The sequence below is a fragment of the Nerophis lumbriciformis genome, linkage group LG17, assembly GCF_033978685.3.
Source record: "Nerophis lumbriciformis linkage group LG17, RoL_Nlum_v2.1, whole genome shotgun sequence".
Lineage (NCBI taxonomy): Eukaryota > Metazoa > Chordata > Actinopteri > Syngnathiformes > Syngnathidae > Nerophis > Nerophis lumbriciformis.
In genome coordinates this window covers 6,728,595-6,756,363 of record NC_084564.2, presented here as the reverse complement: position 1 = coordinate 6,756,363, position 27,769 = coordinate 6,728,595, and the positions used below count along the sequence as shown (strand labels likewise).

Here is a 27,769-nt window from a genome sequence, read left to right as displayed (position 1 = left end):
TCACAAATACAAATTGATCTGGCTAAAATGGCTTTACGGTTCAGTGTAATGTAAAGAAAAGAAGAAAAAAAAACATAGTATTTAAAAAAATAAAAAAAAGTACCTCCCTCTGACGTCATCACTCTGCGCCGATTCGCGGCTTTTGAAACAATTGCCAGTGTCGCTTCGCCAAACTTTCACGTTTATCGTAACTCTTTCTTTCATTGGCGGGAGGTGAAATGATCGACATGATCGAGAAGGAGGATCCGGTCATTACAGAGGAAGAGGCTGCTCAATATGATCGTCAAATCCGTCTGTGGGGCTTGGATGCCCAGAAGAGGTACACACGTTAGCTTGTCATGCTAATGCTAAGCGGCACACAGCCACTCAAGTCTTTCTTGATGATGGATGGGCTTTTGATCAACGTTTGTTTTTTGATCTTAACATTCCAAGTAAGCAAACGTGGATAGACTGCATATTTTCTGGCAAAGGGTGTTTTATTTTAGCCATGTGGCTTTTATTTTGAAAACCTGTGCGAAAACAAACGTATTGACGGGTAAAATGGTTTGTATTTTGCCTGCAGACTGCGAGGATCTCGGGTTCTCTTGGTTGGTTTAGGAGGTCTGGGTGCTGAAGTGGCCAAAAACCTAATCCTGGCTGGGGTAAAAGGACTCACTATGTTGGATCACGAAAAGGTACGCACATTCACAATAACCAACATGTCTTTGAAATGGTACTACATGTGTGTTATTAACTGTTTGTGTGTAAGGTAACGTTCAACATGTTGTTGCAATGTATTTTTAATGCAGTGGTGTCCAAAGTGTGCTGCCCAGATGTCCAAATGCACATTCTAAAAATACTTTTGAAAAAAACATTTAAAAAAAAAATGGAATAAAAGAGCATACAGGTGAAAAGTAACTAGAAAAAGTTGCAATGTTGACTTTAATAACACAAAGCTGCCATGCAGACTGTTGTTTTAAGATGTCATTGCACAAAAATAACGAATCAAAATTAGAGATGTCCGATAAATGCTTTAAAAATATAATATCGGAAATTATCGGTATCGGTTTAAACCTCCCGATTTTCCCGGGAGACTCCCGAATTTCAGTGCCCCTCCCGAAAGTTTCCCGGTGCAACCATTCTCCCGATTTTCCACCCGGACAACAGTATTGGGGGCGTGCCTTAAAGGCACTGCCTTTAGCGTCCTCTACAACCTGTCGTCACGTCCGCTTTTCCTCCATACAAAGACCGTGCCGGCCCAGTCACATAATATATGCGGCTTTTACGCACACATAAGTGAATGCAAGGCATACTTGATCAACAGCCATACAGGTCACACAGAGGGTGGCCGTATAAACAACTTTAACACAGTTACAAATTTACGCCACACTGTGAACCCACACCAAACAAGAATGACAAACACATTTCGGGAGAACATCCGCACCGTAACACAACATAAACACAACAGAGCAAATACCCAGAACCCCTTGTTTTCCTCCATACAAACAGCGTGCCGGCCCAGTCACATAATATATGCGGCTTTTACGCACACCTAAGTGAATGCAAGACATACTTGATCAACAGCCATACAGGTCACACCGAGGGTGGCCGTATAAACAACTTTAACACAGTTACAAATTTGCGCCACACTGTGAACCCACACCAAACAAGAATGACAAACACATTTCGGGAAAACATCCGCACCGTAACACAACATAAACACAACAGAGCAAATACCCAGAACCCCTTGCAGCACTAACTCTTCCGAGACGCGACAATATACACCCGCCGCTACCACCAAGCCCCGCCCCCTTTGACTTATTCAAGGCTCAAATTATTTCATATCGAACATGTGTGTCTGTTTGCCATACAAACAACAATGTTTTCTTTGACAGAAAGGACATAAAAAATTATTAAAACTTAAAATTGAGGAAAAGATCGAAAGTTGATCTAGAAACTAAGCTTTGAAAGTAAAACAAAAAAATCACTTTTATGAGTGGGGGCCTTTTTGGATCCCCAATCATTTCAGTGGGATATTTTTAAACTATCATTGCTCCAAAAATAGTAATGAATTAAAATCAATGGTGTTGTGAATTATGTATCTATTTATGACTCCAATTACTTCACAACAAATATTCCACTTAAAAACAAATTGGGAGGGGATATTGCACATTTTGTGTTTTTGCCATATTTCTGAGTTTAGTTTATTTTGAACATGAATACACTTACAATATGATACGTCACAAAATGTCATATAATTTTTCTTTACAAGTGTCCAAAAAGGAGTAGGAAGAAATAAGGTTTATTTAGTTCTACTCCTTTCCCACTTCAGAGCACTTACCAATACATATGTTCACTTACTGTCTTCTTTGCGTAACACAATTTATATCCGTGAATTATTAGTACAGCAGTTCTTGTAATGGGTCATTAAATCGTCATGATTAACATACTGGGATGAAGAATATATTGATTTGAATAAGCGTCTCGGTGTTTTTTTAAATCCTCTTTCCTTATACTTTGTAAACACTTTTAATCCGAACAGCCTCTTAAACTGGATCATATCAGTACATTGTTTGACTTCTTTGCTCAATCCTTTCTATAATTTAATTCCACATACAGATATGCTAAATGTTCTAAGTGTTATACAGTACATACAAATGTTTTAAGTTAAATTAGTTTTTTGTTGTTAGAGTTGTTACACATTCTTGTGTAGAAGATTATATTTTGCTTTGTGAATACAATTTAGCTATTTGTAAATGCACCAAATCATTGAATTTCTTTATTTTTGATTCAACAAATAAATGGCTTGTATGTTTTCTATAGCCAACAGTATGTATCATTCTAACTGATCTTTTTTGTAACCCGTAAAGTACACTTTTGTAGTTATTTCCCCATATGTCTGCACAATAACAAATATGGTAGCAATAAGTCAAAAGGGTATAAAACTTAAATAATAAAAAAACACTTTTCAGTCCTGAAGTTGATCTAGAGATTTAAGCGATGAATAAAAGATAATAATAATATATGACTTATTTTTCTTTAAATTATAACTGAGACACTTCCGTGTCCCTTGGACCAAACTTGAGCAGAGCCCTAAAGTTTAAAAAAAAATCAAAATATGGATTTCTTAAAAAATATATCAAAATGGCCCCCGCATGCTTTGATTTAAGTGTGTGCGGCCCTCACTGAAAATAGTTTGGACACCCCTGACCTAAAGTATCAATGAACTTTAATGTCATATCAGCACCATTCATTTACATTCCACCATATATTTTATTTTGATAGGCATATTTTCATTGTTTTGGTCAATTAAATCATGTTTTACTACTGTGGATCTCCCTGCAAATTCACAATGTCCATGAAATATTTTTTGTATCCCCTACCGCGGGAGCGCGCATTGGGGGCGGAGCTCTGTGCCTTGTTCAGACAGCAGCAGCACTTCCGTGTTTTTAGCGATGTCCATCCATTTATCCATTTTCTACCGCTTGTCCCTTTTGGAGTCGCTGGAGCCTATCGATGTCAATGATTATAAATATTATGTATCCCCTACTAACTTTTTTTGTCATGAATAAAATGAGTCCAAATTCACACGTTTTGTACAATGCCAAGTAGAGATGTCCGATAATGGCTTTTTTGCCGATATTCCGATATTTTCCAACTCTTAATTACCGATTCCGATATCAACCGATATATATAGTTGTGGAATTAACACATTATTATGCCTAATTTTGTTGTGATGCCCCGCTGGATGCATTAAACAATGTAACAAGGTTTTCCAAAATAAATCAACTCAAGGTATGAAAAAAAATGCCAACATGGCACTGCCATATTTATTATTGAAGTCACAAAGTGCTTTTTTTTTTTTAACATGCCTCAAAACAGCAGCTTGGAATTTGGGACATGCTCTCCCTGGGAGAGCATTAAGAGGTTGAGGTGGGCGGGGTTGTAGGGGGTAGCGGGGGGTGTATCTTGTAGCGTCCCGGAAGATTTAGCGCGGCAAGAGGTTCTGGGTATTTGTTCTGTTGTGTTTATGTTGTGTTACGGTGTGGATGTTCTCCCGAAATGGTTCACAGTGTGGCGCATATTTGTAACAGTGTTAAAGTTGTTTATACGGCCACCCTCAGTGTGACCTGTATGGCTGTTGACCAACTATGCCTTGTATTCACGTGTGTGTGTGAAAAGCCGTAGATATTATGTGATTGGGCCCGCACGCAATTGTAGTGCCTTTAAGGCACGCTCCCAATATTGTTGTCTGGGTGGAAATCGGGAGAAATTCGGGAGAATGCTTGCCCCGGGAGATTTTCGGGAGGGGCACTGAAATTCGGAGGGAGTTGGCAAGTATGACTGGGAGACGCAACTGCTCTGTACTTTTCCCTACATCCGTGTACCACTCCGTACAGCGGAGTTTTAAAAAGTCATACATTTTAATTTTTGAAACCGATACCGATAAATGCTTTAAAAATGTAATATCGGAAATTATCGGCCGATAATATCGGCAGTCCGATATTATCGGACATCTCTAATGTCAAGTCAATACATGATGTTAGTACATAGCTTGAGGAAATAAATATTACTATTATTATTATTTCATTTTATTTTTTGAATACTTTTTTTAAAAATAAACGTGAGTGGGACACATTTTCTGGCATAAAATATGTGTCTTTTTGGGGTTTTTTTTATTTATTTTTTTAACATGGAATTGAGTCTACACTATAGTGTTTGTTCCCATTATATTGGTGTTATTTTACAATCCATCAGAAGATAAAATGAATAATAAACTAAATTACAGGATGTTATTAATGTTATTTCCATAAAATGAAATTGATCAACAGCTCTGCAGCATGACGTGTACAATAGAGAAGCGTGTGCGTGCAGCGATGTGAATACAAGTACAACACGTCATGTACGGATGATCAAAAGCATTTATTCGGGTAGGAATGTGGCATGTTACACCAACAAAATTGTTGACAGTCAAAGCATGATCGTAATAATCCACATTTTGTATCATTGACATCGCTAATACCGTAACCCGGATGTGCCGCCGCTGTCTGAACAAGGAACAGAGCTCCGCCCCCATGCGCGCTCCCGCGGTAGGGGACACAAAATATTTCAGGGATACAGCATTTTGCACGACACCGGCATGGAAGCATTCATGACCCTGAAGAAAATCGGAGATTATAAAACTTTTCAAAATACCATTGTTTAAATAAAAAAAATACCGCGGCCATGGAATAAAAATTGGCGTTTTTTTTTTTTATAGGCGTTTCCATTATTCACGTTTTCACGATTCATCTGACTACTGTCATCATCGGCGGTCACTCGTGGTCGAGTATGACTGTCCTCCTTCCTGGTCCTTGTGGGTCTTCAGGTGGGCGTGGAGGCCGATTCTGGACCCGATTATTCTGGGGCAATGTGGACAAGGGAATGTAGTGGTGGTGGGTTTGGGTTGGGCCTGTTTGGTGGATGCTCTCTCCTTTCTTAGTCTGCGCTTGTCTTGTGCAGCATGGCGGAGGTCGTCATTATATTGCGCGGCACCCTCACGGACAAGGTTTCTCCACATCGTCCTGTCTTTTGCCTTGACTTCCCAAGACTTAAGGTCTATGCGACACTTTGTCAGGTTTGCCTTGATGTTATCCTTAAATCTCTTCTTTTGACCTCCCGGGGCCCGTTTCCCTTCAACAAGCTGGGAATAAAGGACTTGTTTTGGGAGGCGAGAGTCAGGCATGCGGACTACATGGCCAGTCCATCTGAGTTGGTTTTGGGCTATCGTGGCAGTGATGGTGGGCAAGCCAGCCTCCTCCAGGACGCTGGTGTTGGTGCGTCGGTCCTCCCAGCTGATCCTGAGGATTTTTCTGAGACATCTATGATGGTAGGTCTCGAGTGCCTTTAAGTGCCTGCTGTAGGTGGTCCAGGCTTCTGACCCATACAGAAGGGTGGGGAGCACGACTGCTTTGTAGACCAGGATTTTGGTCTTTGCTTGGAGGTCACGGTTCTCGAAGACTCGCTTCCTCAGCCTTGAGAAGGCCCCACTGGCACAGCTGAGGCGGTGGTGAATTTCATCGTCAATGACAGCTTTAGATGACAGGAGGCTCCCGAGATATGGGAAGTGGTCCACATTTTCCAGTCGGATTTTGTCAATTGACAGGTTTGGTGGCAGGACAGGCGCACTACTGTTTGGTGGTGATTGGTGGAGGATTTGGGTTTTCTTTATATTGATGGCAAGACCAAGCTGTTTGTATGCCTTCGCAAAAGCAGACAGAGTGCACTGTAGGTCCTCTTCTGAGAGGGCTATGAGGGCATTATCGTCTGCATACTGCAGCTCCATGATGGATATGGTGGTGGTTTGACCTTTAGCCCTGAAACGGTTGATGTTGAGGAGTTGACCGTCGGTTCTGTACATTATTTCGACTCCCTGGGGCAGATGTATGTTTGTGAGATGAAGGATAGTAGCAACAAAAGTGGAAAATAGTGTTGGAGCGATGACACATCCCTGTTTTACACCTGTGTCTACCCTAAAGGGTTCCGTTTCATCTCCACTGCCACTGAGCACTGTGGCTGACATGTTATCATGCAGTAGTCTCAGTACCCGGATGTATCTATCTGGGCAGCCAATCTTGGACAGAACCAGCCAAAGTGCCTGACGGTTAACCGAGTCGAAGGCTTTGGTGAGGTCTATGAAGGCCATGTATAGTGATTGGTTTTGTTCCCGGCATTTTTCTTGCAGTTGCCGTGTGATGAAAATCATGTCTGTGGTGCCTCTGCTTGGGCGAAATCCACTCTGAGACTCAGGAAGCACGCTTTCTGACAGGGGGTGAGTCTGTTGGCCAAAACCCGAGCGAGGGCTTTCCCTATGGTGGACAGGAGAGAGATGCCACGGTAATTCCCACAGTCTGCCTTGTCTCCTTTCTTAAATATGGATACAATTAGGGCATCTCTGAGCTGTGCAGGGATTTCCTCTTCTTCCCATATTTTGAGAAGCAGGGCATGGATGTGCTTGGTAAGATCGGGTCCGCCTTTCTTCAGGACCTCTGCTGGAATGCCGTCGGGCCCAGGACTTGGCACAAGTGCGCGATGTCTAACTTTGTCCACTAGATGGGGACAGTGGCAAAGTTATGTACAGTACTACTAGCCATGTGCTTGTGTTCACCGTTTTGTCCAATAACTACAGTAATTATTAAGGATGTCCGATAATGACTTTTTTGCCGATATTCCGATATTGTCCAACCCTTAATTACCGATACCAATATCAACCGGTACCGATATATACAGTCGTGTAATTAACACATTATTATGCCTAATTTGGACAACCAGGTATGTTGAAGATAAGGTCCTTTTAAAAAAAAAAAAAATTGTAAAATAAAATAAGATAAATGAATTAAAAAACATTTTCTTGAATAAAAAAAAAAGTAAAACAATATAAAAACAGTTACATAGAAACTAGTAATTAATGAAAATGAGTAAAATTAACTGTTAAAGGTTAGTACTATTAGTGGACCAGCAGCACGCACAATCATGTGTGCTTACGGACTGTATCCCTTGCAGACTGTATTGATATATATTGATATATAATGTAGGAACCAGAATATTAATAACAGAAAGAAACAACCCTTTTTTGTGAATGAGTGTAAATGGGGGGGAGTTTTTTTGGGTTGGTGCACTAATTGTAAGTGTATCTTGTGTTTTTTATGTTAGTTTATTAAAAAAAACAAAAAAAAGGATACCGATAATAAAAAAAACAATACCGATCATTTCCGATATTACATTTTAAAGCATTTTTTTTCAGTGCCATTTAATCAAGTTTTTAAATAATAAATGTCATTTTTGCAGCATGTTGCGCTAGTTTTGCTAGAATGAAAACAGCTGCAGCTCGGTTTGAGGACGTCACTTTTCATTGCTGTTGTTTCTGCGCTCACCAGGCAAGCGAGGAGTTGTGCCGTGCTCAGTTCCTGGTGCCGGTAAGCAAGTACGGCCAGAGTCGCGCCCAGGCCTCAGTGGAGCGCGCTCAGACCCTCAACCCCATGGTGGAGGTGCGGGCCCAAATCGGGTTAATTGAGGACATGCCTGAAAGTTTCTTTCTGCCGTTCAGCGCGGTGAGTGGACAGGAAGTAAAGGAGATGTATGACATAGTAATTAATATAATTAATTATGTGTTAACAAGCATCATGGAAGGACAAATGATGAGAACTGACTTTGAGAATATCCTGCGTCCCGCCCTCAGGTGTGTCTAACCGGCTGCTCCAGAGCTGTGATGGTGCGCGTGGACCATATCTGCGCGGAGCACAACATCATGCTCTTCTCCGGGGACATCCACGGTTACTATGGTTACATGTTCTGCAACCTGGGGCCGGAGCACAGCTACGTGGAGTGAGTGGTCACATTACCTTTTACACGCTAGACGGTGTCACTTTACTGGACTTTGCTTTGGTCCTCAGGGAGAAACCCAAAGTAGTGAAGCCCTCTGGAGACTCCAACGACGGGCCGGAGGCCAAGAGGGTCAAATTGGATCCCAACGAGACCACCATGGTGAAAAAGGTTAGATTTTTGATGGCGCTCGGTGTTTGCCAGAGATTGGCAATTTGTTTGTGTAGGCGGTGGCGTGTCAATATGACGTCAATGTATAATTTGCACCATTGGCTATGACACATGTAGTTTAAAAACAAATCTTACACATACATTTAAAGACATATCTGTCTTTTTAGTTGTCTGCATCAACATACCTTTTACTTGTTACAATATATTGTTTTGCTGTATATTTTAATTGCTGCTGCTTATTTTATTACCGCAGACTGCACTTTTTACACCCCTGGTTTATTTACATATTATTCTGTCCTTACTGAATGTTGGAATTTTTGTCTGGCAGATAATAGATGGAGCCCCTAAAGAAACATGGGGGAATTTTTTTTTGTTATAATTTTATTTTTTATTTAATTTTTTTTAGACATTCATCTCGTGCGCACAAGAAACTTTTTTCTATAAAATTATAAAAATTAAAAAATTAAAATTAAAATTATTATATATCTCGTGCGCACGAGATAGTTTCTTATTTTTATTTTTTTTAATAATTTTGTAAAAAGAAACGATCTCATGCGCACGAGATACATGTCTAAAAAAATATATATATATATAATAATTTAAATTTTTATAATTTTATAAAAAAAGTTTCTCGTGCGCCTAAGATAGTTTCTCGTGCGCACAAGATACATGTCTAAAAAAAATAAAATAAAAAATAAAATTATAACAAAAATAATTTCCCCCATGTCTCTTTTTTTTAGACATGTATCTCGTGCGCACGAGAAACTTTCTCCTGCGCACGAGATACATGTCTAAAAAAAAATAATAATATAAAAAAAAATAAAAAATTCCCCCATGTCCCTTCAGGGGCTCCGTAGTAAACAGTCCATTAAGTTAGATATGAAAAACTTCCAACTTGAGATTGCCCGTTGGTAGTCTCCACAATGCAGTTACTTTGAAACAAAGGAAAGTGCATTCATATACAAATGAAGTGCACATACATGTAGGAATCATGGTAAAGTGACAATAAAGTTTGGTATAAACTGGGGAAAAAGCAATAGAACCATACGGGGTATAGGTTGGCTCTTATGCCGCTAGCTTAATGCTAACATACAATGGAAAAGCCCATTGTCAGGCTAACAAAAAATAGCATTGTGATCGTTTTAAACCTGTACAAACGTTTAACATATAAGAATGTTACGTTACAAAATTGACATAAAACTGCAAATGCATTTATAATTACCATACCATACCATACCAACTTTATTTATAAAGCCCTTTAAAAACAACCACAGTTGAAGAACAAAGGGCTGTACACCACAAAGAAAGAGGCAAAGGACAGACTAAAAAATAACATTTAAAACAGAAGTACAATACACATTGAAAAAACAAATACAAATTACCCTAAAAACAATTTGTTAGATAAAAAGCAGTTAAAAAGTAAAAAAAAGTTAAAAACAGTTTAAAGCCCCATGTTGGGTTAAATGCCAGTGAATAAAAATGGGTTTTAAGAAGGGTCTTAAAAATAGCCAAAGAAGGGGCCTGTCTCACATGGAGAGGGAGATCGTTCCAGAGTTTGGGAGCCGCAACAGGAACGGCTCTGTCCTCGGCATGTAGTCACCAATCTGTGTGGAAAACTCATTTTAACCGCTAATTTTGTAATACTAGGCGTGTCTGCTGCTCTCTATTATCTCAAACTCAAATTTTATAACACATAGCATAGTTTTGTATTACATAAATCACCTGGAAGGTGAAGTGCGCCATTCCTCTACTGCAAAATATAAAAAAAAAAATTATTAATCTTGATTTTTAACTTACATTTACTTGTGGCTGACCATTAATGTATGAATGAAAACACTGGAGCAATTCTAGTTTAAAATATAGCAGCATGTGTTTTCAATGAAATGCTTTAGTTTAGAACACAAATAAATGTATGTGTAATTTTAACATGCAAAATGTGTGAACCCGGCAAGAAAACAATATTTTTCATGGAGGAAAAAGTCCATTTATGACGTGTTGTTTCTGGTGTGGACCCAAACAGACGGCCAAGTTCTGCATGCTGAAGGAGGCTCTGCAGGTGGACTGGACCACAGAGAAGGCCAAAGCCGGTCTGAAGAAAAGGCCCGTGGACTACTTTCTGCTACACGGTATTTAATGACGTTTGTTTAGTTTATTTAATACATTTAAAAAGTCGCACATTCATTGTCCTTCCGGGACCTTCCATGAAAAACAACAGAAAGACCAATGGAAGTGTGCTTTAATGAAAACAAGCAAGTGAGGAGCCAACTAATAATGATAATCATTTGTTTTCTTCAAACTTAAGCATATAAGAGCGTACAACACGTCAAGAATAAATGCACAGACAAACAGTGCACCAATACATGCGAACCAATATGTAACCAAAATGTTAGTAAATAGAAGAGTGGGCCAAGGATGAAGCCATTGACTAGATTAGCAGATCCAGGTAACGGTGCTGATTGACGGTTACGATCCGCTTGCAATCGGGGTCAAGTGTGGTAGTGACTCACTGCATCCAGCAGATGGAGTTGTGGAGAAAAAAGCCAACCATTGGCAACCATTCTTTCTTGCACAATAATGGAGGCACATTCTATTTATAGTTTCAAATCAGTTCATGCTATTATTACCGCATATTGTTCAGCATGCATCTTGGTAAATATGGAAGTGCCACAGGAAGTGGTGTTAGCCGAGAGCTTGTCGTGGGCGACCGATGAGGAAGTCACTCTTCTCCGTGACGACTGCTTCCTGTCCCACACGGAGGAGCAGTCAAGTGTGACCCCCAACCTGTCCATGTTTGTCTCCAGCAACGATTCATTGATTAAATCCATTAATTTGGTTAGAATTAACCTTGGATTTATATTTTTTTGCTTAGATTAAACATTTAATGGGTGTAACTAGGGCTGCAACTAACAACTCATTTGATAATCGATTAATCTGTCGATTATTACTTCGATTAATCGATTGATAATCGGATACAAGAGACAAACTACATTTCTATCCTTTCCAGTATTTTATTGGGGGGGAAAACAGCATACTGGCACCATACTTATTTTGATTATTGTTTCTCAGCTGTTTGTACATGTTGCAGTTTATAAATAAAGGTTTATAAAAAAAAATTGCCTCTGCGCATCCGCATAGCATAGATCCAACGAATCGATGACTAAATTAATCGCCAACTATTTTTATAATCGATTTTAATCGATTTACTCGATTAGTTGTTGCAGTCCTAGGTGTAACTAATAAAAATCTATGAAATCAGGACAGGTAAACGATGGCAAATAGGAGGTAATAGAAGTGAATTTAAGGTTAAAGAAGGTGGAAAAAAGGTAAATGGAAGATAAAATAAGCTAAATAGAATGTGAAAGAAGTAAAAAAAAAAATATGGTAAATAAAAGGTCAAATAGGGTTAAAAAAAGGGAAATAGATGGTAAAGGTAGTAAAAAAGGTAAAATGAGGTAACTGAATGTACATAGAAGATACATAAATGGTAAAAGAAGGACTATAGAAGGTAAAATGAATTAAATAGAAGGTAAATAAAGGGTAGAATAAGTTAAATAGAGGAAATATGGAAGGGGAAAAAAGATAAATAAAAGGTAAATAGCGAAAGTATAGAAAGTACAAGAAGATAAAACAAGGTAAAAGACTGTAGAAGAAGGTAAATAAAGTTGGCGGTACAAAAGGTTTTGGAAATGCTTATTTACTAGGGGTGTGGGATTCAGAATCGATTCTCATTTTTAAAAAATCGTTTTTTTAAATTTAATTTATTTAAAAAATATATATATATTTTTTAAATTAATCAATCCAACAAAACAATACACAGCAATACCATAACAATGCAATCCAATTCCAAAACCAAACCCGACCCAGCAACACTCAGAACTGCAATAAACAGAGCAATTGAGAGGAGACACAAACACGACACAGGACAAACCAAAAGTAGTGAAACAAAAATAAATATTACCAACAACAGTATCAATATTAGTTACAATTTCAACATAGCAGTGATTAAAAATCCCTCATTGACATTATCATTAGACATTTATAAAAAAAAAAAAAAAAAAAAGAACAATAGTGTCACAGTGGCTTACACTTGCATCACATCTCATAAGCTTGACAACACACTGTGTCCAATATTTTCACAAAGATAAAATAAGTCATATTTTTGGTTCATTTGATAGTTAAAACAAATTTACATTATTGCAATCAGTTGATAAAACATTGTCCTTTACAATTATAAAAGCTTTTTACAAAAATCTACTACTCTGCTTGCATGTCAGCAGACTGGGGTAGATCCTGCTGAAATCCTATGTATTGAATGAATGGAGAATTGCTTTGAATCGGGAAAAAAAAATCGTTTTTGAATCGAGAATCGTGTTGAATTGAAAATAAAAAATCGATTTTGAATCGAATCGTGACCCCAAGAATCGACATTGAATCGAGTCGTGGGACACCCAAAGATTCACAGCCCTATTATTTACGTACCATAATTGTTTCTAAACAATGCCTGTAACATGGCAGTAAAAGGGCTGTTTAAACAAAACAGAAGTCATCGTCATGCACCCACTGGCTGCGGAAGCAAGTTCTCCAATCAGTTAAACAGACTCAATAATTCCACGGTGACGTTTTGGTGAATTTACTGAGGAATTTGTGAACCTGAAACAATACAAAAAGAATGCCATTTTAAGTTAATAATACTAACACAGACACTCGTAAACGTGATAGCATATTTGCTATTGCTAACAACGCTAGCTTGATTACATCACAATAGTACGTACATGTTTTTGGTTACATTGTCGAACTGACAAACGTTGCTTGGAGTGATGAATGAAGAATCCTTTCGAGCAGAAACGCTATGGACAAATACTTACGGTTCAAGGAACGAAACAAGAAGTACATTTTTAACCTGCATCATCTGCAGTGAGCAAACTTGTCCAAAAGATGGCGCCACAGCACAAACAATAACACACCTTTACAGTGTCTCAATCGATGTTCGAATGAAAACTATTTGTTGAATACTAAACATTATGACCATTAGCGAAGACAAATCTATACATTAGCAGCACTGTTTTATAAGCCGCAGGGTTCAAAGCATTGGAGAAATGTAGCGACTTGTTGTCCCACTCCGGAAAACATGGTATTGTACTAATTACACCAAATATTGATTGTTACGAGCATCTTAGTTATAGTTTTCATGATGTAATTTGCGTTTAAATTGCCATGTAAAATCGCTAATGCTAATCTGTAGCATTTCTATGGCATATCCAATGTAAATTAGCATTGAGCTAACACAATTTTTAAAAGTATTGCCTTATTTTTGAACAGTTTCTATAAGACATACTTGCTTTGTTGGCATGGGAAAATGCAACATTACCTAGAGCACAGGTGTCAAACTCAAGGCCGGAGGGCCGCATCAATTTATAAGGCCAGTGAAAGCCTGGAAATAATAGTCAATACTTTTTTTTTTTACTAAATATTTTAGTTCTTTCCATTTTGACAGAAAAAACTAAAGGCTGTCAAAATTAACAAGTTACCTCATCCAAAAAATACCGGATTTATCATGTTTATACGGAGACTTATTACGCTGTACCGTATTTTCCGCACCATAAGGCACCCTGGGTTAAAAGCCGCGCCTTCAATGAACGGCATATTTCAAAACTTTGTCCACCTATAAGCCGCCCGGTGTTGTAAGCCGCATCTAACTGCGCTAAAGGAATGTCAAAAAAACAGTCAGATAGGTCAGTCAAACTTTAATAATATATTAAAAACCAGCGTTCTAACAACTCTGTTCACTCCCAAAATGTACGCAAATGTGCAATCACAAACATACGTATATCAACATGGACAGAGCTGCGTGAAAAAAGCCACCCGGCCTCTTCGCGTAAACTTAAACTTACCTTAACCACTCGCTCATCTTTTCTTCATCCATCCCTTCGAGTTAGCTTTTATGATGACGCCGGCTGGAAAGGTCTCTTTTGGCAAGGTCTTCCTTTTGAATATCACCATGGGTGGAAGTTTCTGGCCATTAGCATGGCAAGCTAGAACCACAGTGAAGGATGACTTCTCATTCCCTGTGGTGCGAATATTCACCGTACGTGCTCCCGTTGTATCCACAGTGCGGTTCACAGGAATATTAGTTGCTGTGAAATAGTAATCCGTGTGCGGATGGAGAGATTGCGTCTTTTCATGAACCGGATCCCTGACGCTTAGTAGGAGCCATTTTGTGGTCTTTACAGATGTAAACACACAAAGGAAATGAAACGTACGGTATATCCGCGCGCTTTTTCTTCTTCTACGCGGGCGGGTGGTTGCTTACAGTAGAAGAAGAAGCGCTTCCTGTTCTATGGGGGCGGGTGCTTACCTTGGCGGTTGCTTGCGTAGAAGAAGAAGCGCTTCCTGTTCTACCGGGAAAAAAGATGGCGGCTGTTTACCGAAGTTGCGAGATCGAAACTTTATGAAAATGAATCGTAATATTAATCCATATATAAAGCGCACCGGGTTAAAAGCCGCACTGTCAGCTTTTGAGTAAATTTGTGGTTTTTAGGTGCGGCTAATAGTGCGGAAAATACGGTAATTGTTTTTGTGTCAAAATATTGGGGTCTTTTCTTAAGTTGATTTCAGTTATGCAAGCGAGTATCAACCTGCAGTTAATCATGAGTAATCTGATTAGAAAATCTAGTCATTTGACAGCAGCACAAAAAAAATTGTAGAAATTGTATAATTATGTAATAACGCAACAAATATTATATTATCATATTTTTTGGTTAAAATAAAAATAAACATTTGAATATCTGCTTGACTCATGATTTTAAAGCAAGTTATCCATCAAATTGTACACTCGAAAAAATTCAAATAGATTTTACGTTGAAAAACCCCCGTAGCTCATTACCTAGAATTTTAAGCGTAAAAAAATATTGTGGTATCCATTCACAGTAATACACCGTAAAAACGACAACCGTACATATTACCAGAGGTGGGTAGTAACGCGCTACATTTACTCCGTTACATCTTACTTCTAAGAGTAGTTTTAATGCAACTTACTTTTACTTTTACTTGAGTATATTTATAGAGAAGAAACGCTACTTTTACTCCGCTACTTTTATCTACATTCAGCTCGCTACTCGCTACTAATTTTTATCGATCTGTTAATGCACGCTTTGTTTGTTTTGGTCTGTCAGACAGACCTTCAAAGTGCCTGCGTTACTGGTGACGTTTCACTCCGTTCCACCAATAAAATGCAGTCACTAGTGACGTTTGACTCCGTTCCACCAATCAGATGCAGTCACTGGTGACGTTGGACCAATCAAACAGAGCCAGGCGGTCACATGACCTGACTTAAACAAGTTGAAAAACTTATTGGGGTGTTACCACTTAGTGGTCAATTGTACGGAATATGTACTGTACTGTGCAATCTACTAATACAAGTTTCAATCAATCAATCAAAAGTGTGAAGGAAAAAAGACACTTTTTTATTTCAAACGTACATCCCGTCACAAGCCTAAAGACTGACTGCACAGTTCCTGTCTTCACAATAAAAGTGCCGCTCCATCGCGCCTGCGCTTTCAAAATAAGAGTCTCCGAAAGCCAGCGCAAACAAGCTAGCAAGCTACGGAATTTGCCGCCAATGTATTTCTTGTAAAGTGTGTGAAAAACGAATATGGAAGCTGGACAAATAAGATACCAAAAACCAACCACTTTCATGTGGTATTAGACAGAAAGGAGGAACTTTTTTTCTCCTGCATTTGAAAACGTGGACGTTAAGCACTGCTGTCTGATTACAATCAATGCAAGTCATCAGAATCAGGTAATACACCAACTTATATTCTTGTCGACATGAAAGAAAGGAATCTATATGTGTTAAACATGCATGTATATTCATTAAAACACCTTTAACATGTAAACAAAAACGGCAAAATAAATAAATATAAATGATATACTGTATATATCAATGTATGTGTATATATGTATATGTATGTATATATATATATATATATATATATATATATATATATATGATATGTGTGTGTATGTTACTCATCAGTTACTCAGTACTTGAGTAGTTTTTTCACAACATACTTTTTACTTTTACTCAAGTAAATATTTGGGTGACTACTCATTACTTTTACTTGAGTAATAAATCTCTAAAGTAACAGTACTCTTACTTGAGTACAATTTCTGGCTACTCTACCCACCTCTGCATATTACCGTTAAAAACAGTGGTGCCTTTTTTTCATTTACAGTAATATCTTGTTTAAAACATCGTACATTTCACGATAAAATTCAGGTAACTGAACTCAGTTTTTTTACAGTAACATTTACTGATTGTTTAAAAAAAAAAAAAGATAGACTGTGTTGGCAATTGTGCAATTATGTCAAGAGGCGAATCAACCATCAATTAATCAAAGTTTACTTATATAGCCCTTAATCACAAATGTCTCAAAGGGCTGCACAAGCCACACCGACATCCTCGGCTCAGATCCCACATCAGGCCAAGAAGAAAAAAATCCACATGCATTTATTCATATTTTATTCACTGCTCCAAACGGCCCTTTGAGGGCAGCTTTAACTGCGATGTGGCCCTCAATGAAAACAAGTTGGACACCATTCTGTCTTGCACAATAATGGAGGCACAATTTATTTATAGTTTCAAATCAGTTCATGCTATTATTACCGCATATTGTTCAGCATGCATCTTGGTAAATATGGAAGTGCCACAGGAAGTGGTGTTAGCCGAGAGCTTGTCGTGGGCGACCGATGAGGAAGTCACTCTTCTCCGTGACGACTGCTTCCTGTCCCACACGGAGGAGCAGTCAAGTGTGACCCCCAACCTGTCCATGTTCGTCTCCAAGTCTCTGGACTGGGGCTGATATTCTGTTGCTTCGATTAGTCGTTTGATGAGTGTAACTAATAAACATTTCTAAAATCCGGACCGCATAAAAGAAGGTAAAACAAGTTGAATAGAAGGTAAAGGATGGTAAATAGGAGGTAATAGAAGTGAATTAAAGATAAAAGAAGGTGAAAAAAGGTAAATGTAAAGTAAATGGAAGGTAAAAGAAGTAAATCAAAGTTCAAATACGGTAAATAAAAGGGGAAATAAGGGTAAAAAATAAATAGAAGGTAAATAAATGGTCAAGGTAATAAAGTAGATGCAAAATAATGTACCGTATTTTTCAGACTATAAGTCGTAGTTTTTTTCATAGTTTGGCCGACTTATACTCAGGAGCGACTTATGTGTGAAATTATTAACACATTATCGTAAAATATCAAATAGTATTATTTAGCTAATTCACGTAAGAGACTAGACGTATAAGATTTCATGGGATTTAGCGATTAGGAGTGACAGATTGTTTGGTAAACGTATAGCATGTTCTATATGTTATAGTTATTTGAATGACTCTTACCATAATATGTTACGTTAACATACCAGTTGGTTATTTATGCCTCATATAACGTACACTTATTCAGCCTGTTGTTCACTATTCTTTATTTATTTTAAAGGGGAACATTATCACAATTTCAGAAGGGTTAAAACCATTAAAAATCAGTTCCCAGTGGCTTATTTTATTTTTCGAAGTTTTTTTCAAAATTTTACCCATCACGCAATATCCCTAAAAAAGCTTCAAAGTGCCTGATTTTAACCATCGTTATATACACCCGTCCATTTTCCTGTGACGTCACATAGTGATGCCAACACAAACAAACATGGCGCATAGAACAGCAAGCTATAGCGACATTGGCTCGGATTCAGACTCGGATTTCAGCGGCTTAAGCGATTCAACAGATTACGCATGTATTGAAACGGATGGTTGTAGTGTGGAGGCAGGTAGCGAAAACGAAATTGAAGAAGAAACTGAACCTATTGAGCCATATCGGTTTGAACCGTATACAAGTGAAACCGATGAAAACGACACGACAGCCAGCGACACGGGAGAAAGCGAGGACGAATTCGGCGATCGCCTTCTAACCAACGATTGGTATGTGTTTGTTTGGCATTAAAGGAAACTAACAACTATGAACTAGGTTTACAGCATATGAAATACATTTGGCAACAACATGCACTTTGAGAGTGCAGACAGACCAATTTTCATCAATTAATATATTCTGTAGACATACCCTCATCCGCTCTCTTTTCCTGAAAGCTGATCTGTCCAGTTTTGGAGTTGATGTCAGCAGGCCAGGGAAGCTAGGGTCGATATTCTTTTCTTGATCATCATCGGTGGCATAAGGGACGGTGTGAGCCAAGACATCCAGGGGGTTTAGCTCGCTCGTCTGCGGGAACAAACTGCCATTTCTTGACGTGCTACCGAGGTCCTTTGTCCCTGAATTGCTCACACACTCCGGCAGATTCAATGGGGGTCTGGCGGCAGATTTCTTTGACTTTATCGTTGGAAATGCATCTGCTTTGAGTGTGGCAGGATATCCACACATTCTTGCCATCTCTGTCGTAGCATAGCTTTCGTCGGTAAAGTGTGCGGAACAAACGTCCAATTTCTTGCCACTTTGGCATCTTTGGGCCACTGGTGCAACTTGAATCCGTCCCTGTTCGTGTTGTTACACCCTCCGACAACACACCGACGAGGCATGATGTCTCCAAGGTACGGAAAACAGTCGAAAAAACGGAAAATAACAGAGCTGATTTGACTCGGTGTTTGAGAAAATGGCGGATTGCTTCCCGATGTGAGAACAAATAATAGAAAGGCGTTTAATTCGCCAAAATTCACCCATTTAGAGTTCGGATATCGGTTAAAAAATATTTGGTCTTTTTTCTGCAACATCAAGGTATATATTGACGCTTACATAGGTCTGGTGATAATGTTCCCCTTTAAATTGCCTTTCAAATGTCTATTCTTGGTGTTGGATTTTATCAAATACATTTCCCCCAAAAATGCGACTTATACTCCAGTGCGACTTATATGTTTTTTTCCCTTCTTTGTTATGCATTTTCGGCCGGTGCGACTTATACTCCGAAAAATACGGTAAATGAAGGTACTGATTCTGATCGAAGACAAATAAAAGGTAAACGAAGGAATATAGAAGTTAAAATAACTTAAATAGAAGAAATATAGGAGGTATAAAAAAAGGTCAACGGAATGAATGTAGAAAGTAAAAGAAGATAAAACAAGTTAAAAGCTGAATAAAAGGTAAATACATTATTAAATAAAAGCTAAAAGAATTTAAATAGAAGGTAAATAAAAGATGAAACATGGAATATAGAAACTACAAGGTAAAATGTGGTCAAAGGTCAATTGAAAGTAAATAGTAGGTAAATAAAATGTAGAATAAGTTAAATAGAAGGTAAATAAAAGGTAAAATAAGTTAAATAATAGGTAAATATGGAATATCGAAAGAATGTTAAAAAAAGTAAATAAAAAGTAAATAGAAGGTATAAGAAGTTCAATCGAAGGTAAATCAAAGGTAAAAGGAGTTCAATAAAAAGTAAATTATAGCTAAAAGGAGTTCAATAGAAGGTAAATAAAAGGTAAAATAAGTTAAATAGAAGGTAATCGAAGGTAAATAAAATGTAAAAGGAGTTCAATCGAGGGTAAATAATAGGTAATATAAGGAATAGACAAGGTAAAAGAAGGTAATAAAAGTACAAAAATCTTTGTTTATTTTGACAGTTTTCCCTAAAATACGCATTGAGATAGTAAAGTGTGTTTTATCCAATTGCACGACTAATGGAACAAACTCATTGATAGATGACTCGATTACTAAAATAATTTATAGCTGCATCCTTACCCCGGACTCTCCAATCCGTCATCCACCACTCACCTTTTTGTGTGATGTATCGCATGGCATTGTGGGTAGTGTCGTGCATATGAATGGTGTGTGGAGTTAAAGAGAAAGGAAACAGCGTGTTTGTCCTCCGCAGTCCTGCTGAAGTTCCGTGCGGAAAAACATCGTGCCCCCGAGCCAAAGTCCTTTGCGGAGGACAGTCAGCTCCTGAGACAGATCCGCGACGACCTCCTGGAGGCCATGGGCGTGGGCGCCAACATCCTTAGCGACGACTTCATCAGGTACTTGCTGTGGCCCCCGCGCTCTACATGTCCACTTTGTCCAAAGCGGGTCCAGTTTGCTCCTGCCAGGAATCATAGAGGAAGTCAAATGAGTCACTTCCTGTTTGCTGACGTTGACATGTGTCCACAGCTACTGTTTCTCCGTGATGCCTCCTGTGTGTGCCGTGGTGGGAGGAGTCCTGGGCCAGGAAATTGTCAAGGTAAGCACACCCACACCTTCCGGAAGCTTCCCGAAGACTAGGGTTAGGTAGCGTTTAAGGCTGCAGCTAACAATTATTTTTCTATCGATTAATCTATAGATTATTTTTCGATTAATCGGTTAATCTATAGATTTTTATTTTTTTTCCGATTAATCTATAGATTATTTTTCCTTTTACCGATTATTTTTTTTATTTAAAATGAAGATGAAAAAATAAATTTAGGCCAGTTTTTTCAAAAGGCATGACTTATTTACAAAAAAAAAGTATGGCCACTCAGTCAACATTGACAACAACATGACAAAATATTCTGTAACAATGTAAACATTTAAACTTTTAACATTTAACAAAATTAAAAGTAGCTTATTTGCTTTTTAATGTGCAAATATAAAAGTAAACATCCAGTGCAAATCTTAATATTCTGCAATAGTATAAGCATTTCAAAAGTAAAAGTATTGCTTATTTTGCTTAATAACACAACAATGATAGTATGATAAAAGTGAAAGTTAATTGTTCGTTTGTACAGAGTATATGTAACTGTTAATGTTGTAAAAGGTATTTGCACAACTAATTAACGTTAGCGTTAAAGAGGAGCGCGTCTTTGTAAACACTGAATAGGCACGCCAAACGCGCCTCTCAGAGCGAAATGGTGTTTTAGTTTATGAATTTACAACGCAGATACAAATGACACATTCATGTTTTTGTGTAATGATGACAACGTATACTCACGCGGACGATTGACTAGATGATGGTGATGGCAAGAACGCTGTCGGGTGTTTTCTTTTCAAATGTTCGTTCATAGCCGTTGTGCTGCTATGATAGGCCATTTCCGCTCGACACAGTGTGCATACAACAACTGTCAAGTGTTTTGCTTTTTTCGCTGTGCTCATACCACACTTGAAGGGATGTACCAATGCTGAATGTGGCTTCTGGATTTCACTCAAAAGACCAGACCGTAGTTACTTTTTCCTTTTATTTTCCTTTAGTTTGCAACAGTTTTTCCAACGAAGAAACAGCTTCTTTTTTCTTCTTTAGTCTTTTTAGCAGTCTTTAGCAGTGTTAGTAGACTTTAGTAGACTTTAGTTTCTTTAGCTGTCATTAGCTGTCTTTAGTAGCCTTTAGTAGCCTTTAGCTTCTTTAGTAGGTGAAAAACCTTTAAGGACAAAACACCACAAGATTAACATGCTGTAAAAAATCAATCAATTATCAATCCCATAATTTACAATTATTAATTAGGCTATCAAACTCTTAACCATTAAACAAGTGCAAGGTAATGGACACATCTTTTCCCTTTAAGTTAAAACAGATTTTAAATAAATTGTCTCAACATAAATGCACCAAGATATATATAAAATACATTTAAACCCAGAAACACAATAGATAAATGCAGCAGAAAACCCAATATGCAAATACATAAATACTTAACCAATTAACCACCTATTTAGATACATATTTAAAATCCATATACAATATAAATCTATTATTAATTTAGCAGTGAAACACTCAATCTTAAACGCTGTCTACTGGTAGAAAAATGCCCCTTTTTCTATGCCCTCACCAGCAGCCAATGATCCAACACAGTTAAATCCAACACTTTAAGTTGAGCGACTTCACCCTCCTGATGAAGCAAACTGCTCCAACATTTATCAAACTAAGCAAAGAATATCAACACTTCCTTACTAAACAACAGTTACACAAAACACCGTGTGTATTTAGCCTCCAGACTAAGCACGCTACATGCACACAACCCCCCCCCCCTCGCACCCCCCATCTCAACTTTGGCTGGTTGCTAAGCAGCCACGGTTGCGAGCTCGCGCTTCAGCTGACGAGACAGCTGTTCACCGCTACAATATTATTAGGCCATTTATTGAAATACTCCCACACTTTTGACGACTTTTGGCGTGCTTTTTTCCCCTCGCTCGCACCGCTCGCATCGTCTGCTTTGCGCTCCGCCATGATGGTAGTGTGACGTAAATATGCGACGCGTCGACGCACAAAAACGGTGTCGACGTATTTACGTAACCGATGACGTCGACGCGTCGTTTCAGCCTTAGTAGCGTTTACATTTGAACCCATACCGGTGACACATCGCTACTTTTAAAACCTAGTCTGAGATGCTATTTGGAAAATTTTTTTAATCTAAATGCATTTTGTACAAAAAATAAAATAAACAATGCCTTTTTATTTTTTGGAAATTGTGTGACATACATCTTCGATGTAATAGTCATTTAAATATGTCAGGTTCAAACACGGATGACATCTATTAAACAAGACAAGAAGCAAAGAATTAAACAGAGACAGAATTACATTTGGCTTAATTCAGGAGAGACGTCTGGGCTGTACTCTTGTACAGTCTTCCAGCACGCTCTGGCGAAAGATTGTACGCTTCCTCTTTTATTTGGGCTTGACCTGATTACATGGCAACAGCTGTTTCTAAGGGAGGGGGGTCGTAAACAGCCATCGCCATTGGTTACAGAACAGTTCAAAGAAAAGGTCGTAAACAGTTCAAAGAAGACACCTCTGTAGGGGAGTCAGGTCCTGCATCCTCTACGCTTTGTAGTTCTTGGGTCAAGACAAAATCTTTCTGTTGATTACAAGCCGCCGGCTTCTCTGGGCCCGAGATCATCTAAGATGGACTGATGCAAAGTGGAAAAGTGTTCTGTGGTCTGACGAGTCCACATTTCAAATTGTTTTTGGAAATATTCGACATCGTGTCATCCGGTCCAAAGGGGAAGCGAACCATCCAGACTGTTATCGACGCAAAGTTCGAAAGCCAGCATGTGTGATGGTATGGTGGTGCATTAGTGCCCAAGACATGGGTAACTTACACATCTGTGAAGGCACCATTAATGCTGAACGGTACATACAGGTTTTGGAACAACATATGCTGCCATCTAAGCGCTGTCTTTTTCATGGACGCCCCTGCTTATTTCAGCAAGACAATGCCAAGCCACTAGAGATGCGCGGATAGGCAATTATTTCATCCGCAACCGCATCACAAAAGTCGTCAACCATCCGCCATCCACCCGAACTAACATTTAATCAAAACCGCACCCGCCCGCCATCCGCCACCCGCCCGTTGTTATATATCTATTATAGACAATGCAAGGCATTAGTGAGGTTATAAAGCTTTTGCCTGTTAAAGAAAGGAGACTGATCCAATGGAGCAGAGACATTCAATGCGTGCCACGCTGTCACGGCCCAGACGCACACCAGTGCGCAATCATCTGGGAGCCGCGCTGAGCGCACCTCCAAGCGCGCTCGCACCACTCAAACTGCTGCAGGCAGCTGCGTTCTATCTTGTTTTAACATCCTGTGGCACTCTTCCGGGATCACGGCGGACGAAACTGCTCATGCTCAGGGTGTTTGTGGAGGTTCGGGGTTTTGCACAAATGTGATGCACCATGTTAGATGTCCCGGTTTTGTGACTGTCGTAGACATAAACAGCGTCGCAGCTCTTGCAAATCACGTAGCCAGCATTACTATCATCCTGATTTACAACCTCATAAAAACGAGTCCACGCTGAACTTTTCTGGCCTTTTTTTCCCCTGGTCTTTAGTATTCCCTTTTTTAGTTTGTCGCGTACCACATTTTCTGCCGGCGTTGCCATCTCTTTTTTTTTTCTTCTTCTGTTGTGGCATATGCTGCAGGTGCCTGCTCGTTTTTCGTATGTGGGTAACAACATTTAACTATGTATATATATTTCCGAATTGGTTTAACTGCCACCCGCCTGAATCTATTTAAAATCTAATTTTTTTTTATTTCAACCGCCCGACCCGACCCGACCCGCGGATAAAATCTAATTTTTTTTTTATTTCAACCGCCCGACCCGCGGATAATCCGCGGACTCCGCGGTTGTGTCCGCAAACCACGCACCTCTACAAGTCACATTCAGTACGTGTTACAACAGCGTGGCTTCGTAAAAAAAGAGTGCGGGTACTTTCCTGGCCCGCCTGCAGTCCAGACCTGTCTCCCATCGAAAATGTGTGGCGCATTATGAAGCCTAAAATACGACAGCGGAGACCCCGGACTGTTGAACGACTGAAGCTCTACATAAAACAAAAATGGGAAAGAATTCCACTTTCAAAGCTTCAACAATAGTTTCCTCAGTTCCCAATCGTTTTGTTAAAAGAAAAGGCCATGTAACACAGTGGTGAACATGCCCTTTCCCAACTACTTTGGCACGTGTTGCAGCCATGAAATTCTAAGTTAATTATTATTTGCAAAAAAAAAATAAAGTTTATGAGTTTGAACATCAAATATGTTGTCTTTGTAGTGCATTCAACTGAATATGGGTTGAAAAGGATTTGCAAATCATTGTATTCCGTTTATATTTACATCTAACACAATTTCCCAACTCATATGGAAACGGGGGTTTTTATTTGACTTTATTAAATGGATTTATATTATTATTTGGTGTAGCCGGGCCGGAGCATCATACGTTACATAACGGATTAACTAAAGAAATCAAACAAAGCACCAATATGATTCAGTTTAAGAGACTGTTCAAACTACAAGTGTTCACAAAGTACACAGAACAAGAATTATGATGAACACCTAGAACCCTTTTGCTCTTTTTTTTCTTTTGAGAAAAAATATTTATTTATTCATTCACTGTTATGTTACAGAGAACAAGGAAATGGGATAAAATTGCTATGGAATGAAAAGGAGTAAGATTAAATCAGCTCTGCTTCTTCCTACTCCTTTTCAGACGTGCTGTAATGAAACAACCGGAAATATGTGATGCATTACATTGCATCGTAAGCATGTTCCAAATAAACTGAAACTGCACCTGGGGATAGGTTGATTGGCAACACTAAATTGGCCCTAGTGTGTGAATGTTGTCTGTCTATCTGTGTTGGCTCTGTGATGAGGTGGCGACTTGTCCAGGGTGTACCCCGCCTTCCGCCCGATTGTAGCTGAGATAGGCTCCAGCGCCCCCCGCGACCCCAAAGGGAATAAGCGGTAGAAAATGGATGGATGGGATGAACTGAACTTAGCAAAAAGGCACCGCTCTTTAAAGGCACACACTCTGCTTTCATGAAACGTCTTTGCACTGCCCAGATATTTAACTTCTTGTTTTCGTAATGCTATAATCACTTTCCCTAGTAATTAATGACATGTATTAAAGAGTAATTCTGTTTATAAATAAATTATTTTTTTGGGCAAAGTAATTGAGTAACTTTGATTACTCTTTTAAAAATAATTTTCCGAACACTGCTCACAGATGACCATATCGGACAGGGCCGGCCCGTGGCATAGGCCGTATAGGCAAATGCTAAGGGCGCCGTCCATCAGGGGGCGCCACGCCAGTGCCACAAATGTTGGAGAAAAAAAATAAATAAAAAAAGTTGGTACTATTATTTCTAAATACAAAAAATAATCCCACGTTAATTAAAATGCAAAGTAAAGCCTATTTAATAGAAATATTATTTGTTACAACATTACGCGCTCCTCCCCCCGCACGGTGCGCCCCCTCCCTTCCCGTATCATGATTCTTTTTGGACGTCACCACATCAAAAAATCAACACAAGATGCCAAAACTGTCAGGTGCCCAGGGAAGAAAAAAGAGAAAAGAAGAGGAGGAGAAACGAGAAAAGACAGAGGTAGCAGGTAGGTAACGTTAGCCTACATGAAATTATTTGTCTGTTACAGAATGTGATAGTAACCTGGCTTTTTAGCATTAAGCTAATGTTACATGATTCGGCAATTGCTAATCAATAAATAGCTAGTTCTGTTTTAACGTCGGGTTAATATTGTGGAGGGGGCTAAATTGTTATGGAAAATAATAATGTAACGTTAGGTAATTACAGTACTCCCACCTTACATTCCTCAGGGACATTTCTTTCTTTCTTTAGTTTATTTGGAACATGAACACACTTACAGTATAATACATCACACAATTTCATATCATTTCACTTTACATCATGTCCGAAAAGGAGTAGGAAGAAGCAAAGCTTATTTAATCCTACCCTTTCCCCACTTCAAAGCGTTTACAAATATATAGAATCATTTACTGACCTTTTTATATAATAAAATAACATCTATGAATTAGTATACAACAGTTTTGTAATATGTAATTAATTAATTAATTCAGTCATTATTAACATACTGAGATGAAGAATATCTTATTTTCAATAAGGTTGAAAGTATTTCTCATAATTCTTCTTCTTTGTACTCTGTAAGCACTATTATTTTGAACAACCTCTTAAACTGGATCATATCAGTACAATTTTTAACTTCTTTACTTAATCCATTCCATAATTTAATTCCACATACTGATATGCTAAAAGTTCTAAGTGTTGTACGTGCATATAAATGTTTGTATTAGATCTTTTAAGCAGGTGTTTTTTGTTTACATTGTTATTGCCTTCTGGTTAGCTAATGTTTGCCCTGCAGGTAATCGTCACTTTTCCACCCCTTTATATATTAGGTATAGTTGTAAGTAAAAAAAAAGGTCAAAGGCAAAGCTATTCGGGTTCTTGTGAGTATATACACTTCACTGCCGATGTGGGGGGGCGCCACCTAAAATCTTGCCTAGGGCGCCAGATTGGTTAGGGCCGGGCCTGACATCGGACATTATTAAATAACATCAATAAGCTTTGTCACCCATAACGTGAAGATGAGATGTTTTGAGCCGGCGTCCTCTGCAGTGGACATTTGTGTTTTGCATAAGAGGGACAGAAGGAGACCCAAAACAAACGTCCACTGCAGAGGACGCTGGTTTGACCTGAAAGTAGTGCTTGAATGTTTCATGCTTGTGGTTCTCCAGGCTCTGTCCCAAAGAGACGCTCCGCATCGGAACTTCTTCTTCTTCGACGGCCGCAAAGGAAACGGCATGGTGGACTACTTTGGACCGAACTGAGGAGGCTCGCTCCATCAACCTCATCATCATCATCATCTTCATCCGGTTGTTTATTTATGGCGTCCATCACCGACAATACTCTTCTGTTTTTTTGTTTTTTTTACATTTAATAATAAAAGTGTTACATAAAAACAAGTTTGGGTGTTTTCACGCGTTTTGTGTGATTAAAGGGAAGCATTGCGACG

At 38.7% G+C, this 27,769-nt stretch overlaps 1 protein-coding gene across 1 annotated transcript; it reads left to right on the top strand.

The window, feature by feature from the left end:
• Window positions 1-97: 97 nt before the first annotated feature.
• On the top strand, window positions 98-27,719 carry sae1 (SUMO1 activating enzyme subunit 1). The gene is made up of 9 exons (XM_061972328.2): window positions 98-319; window positions 563-674; window positions 7,896-8,069; window positions 8,198-8,343; window positions 8,412-8,511; window positions 10,532-10,637; window positions 20,378-20,522; window positions 20,653-20,722; window positions 27,492-27,719. The coding sequence occupies exons 1-9, from the start codon at window positions 219-221 to the stop codon at window positions 27,582-27,584; spliced, it is 1,047 nt and encodes a 348-aa protein (XP_061828312.1). The 5' UTR covers window positions 98-218; the 3' UTR covers window positions 27,585-27,719.
• Window positions 27,720-27,769: the final 50 nt, after the last annotated feature.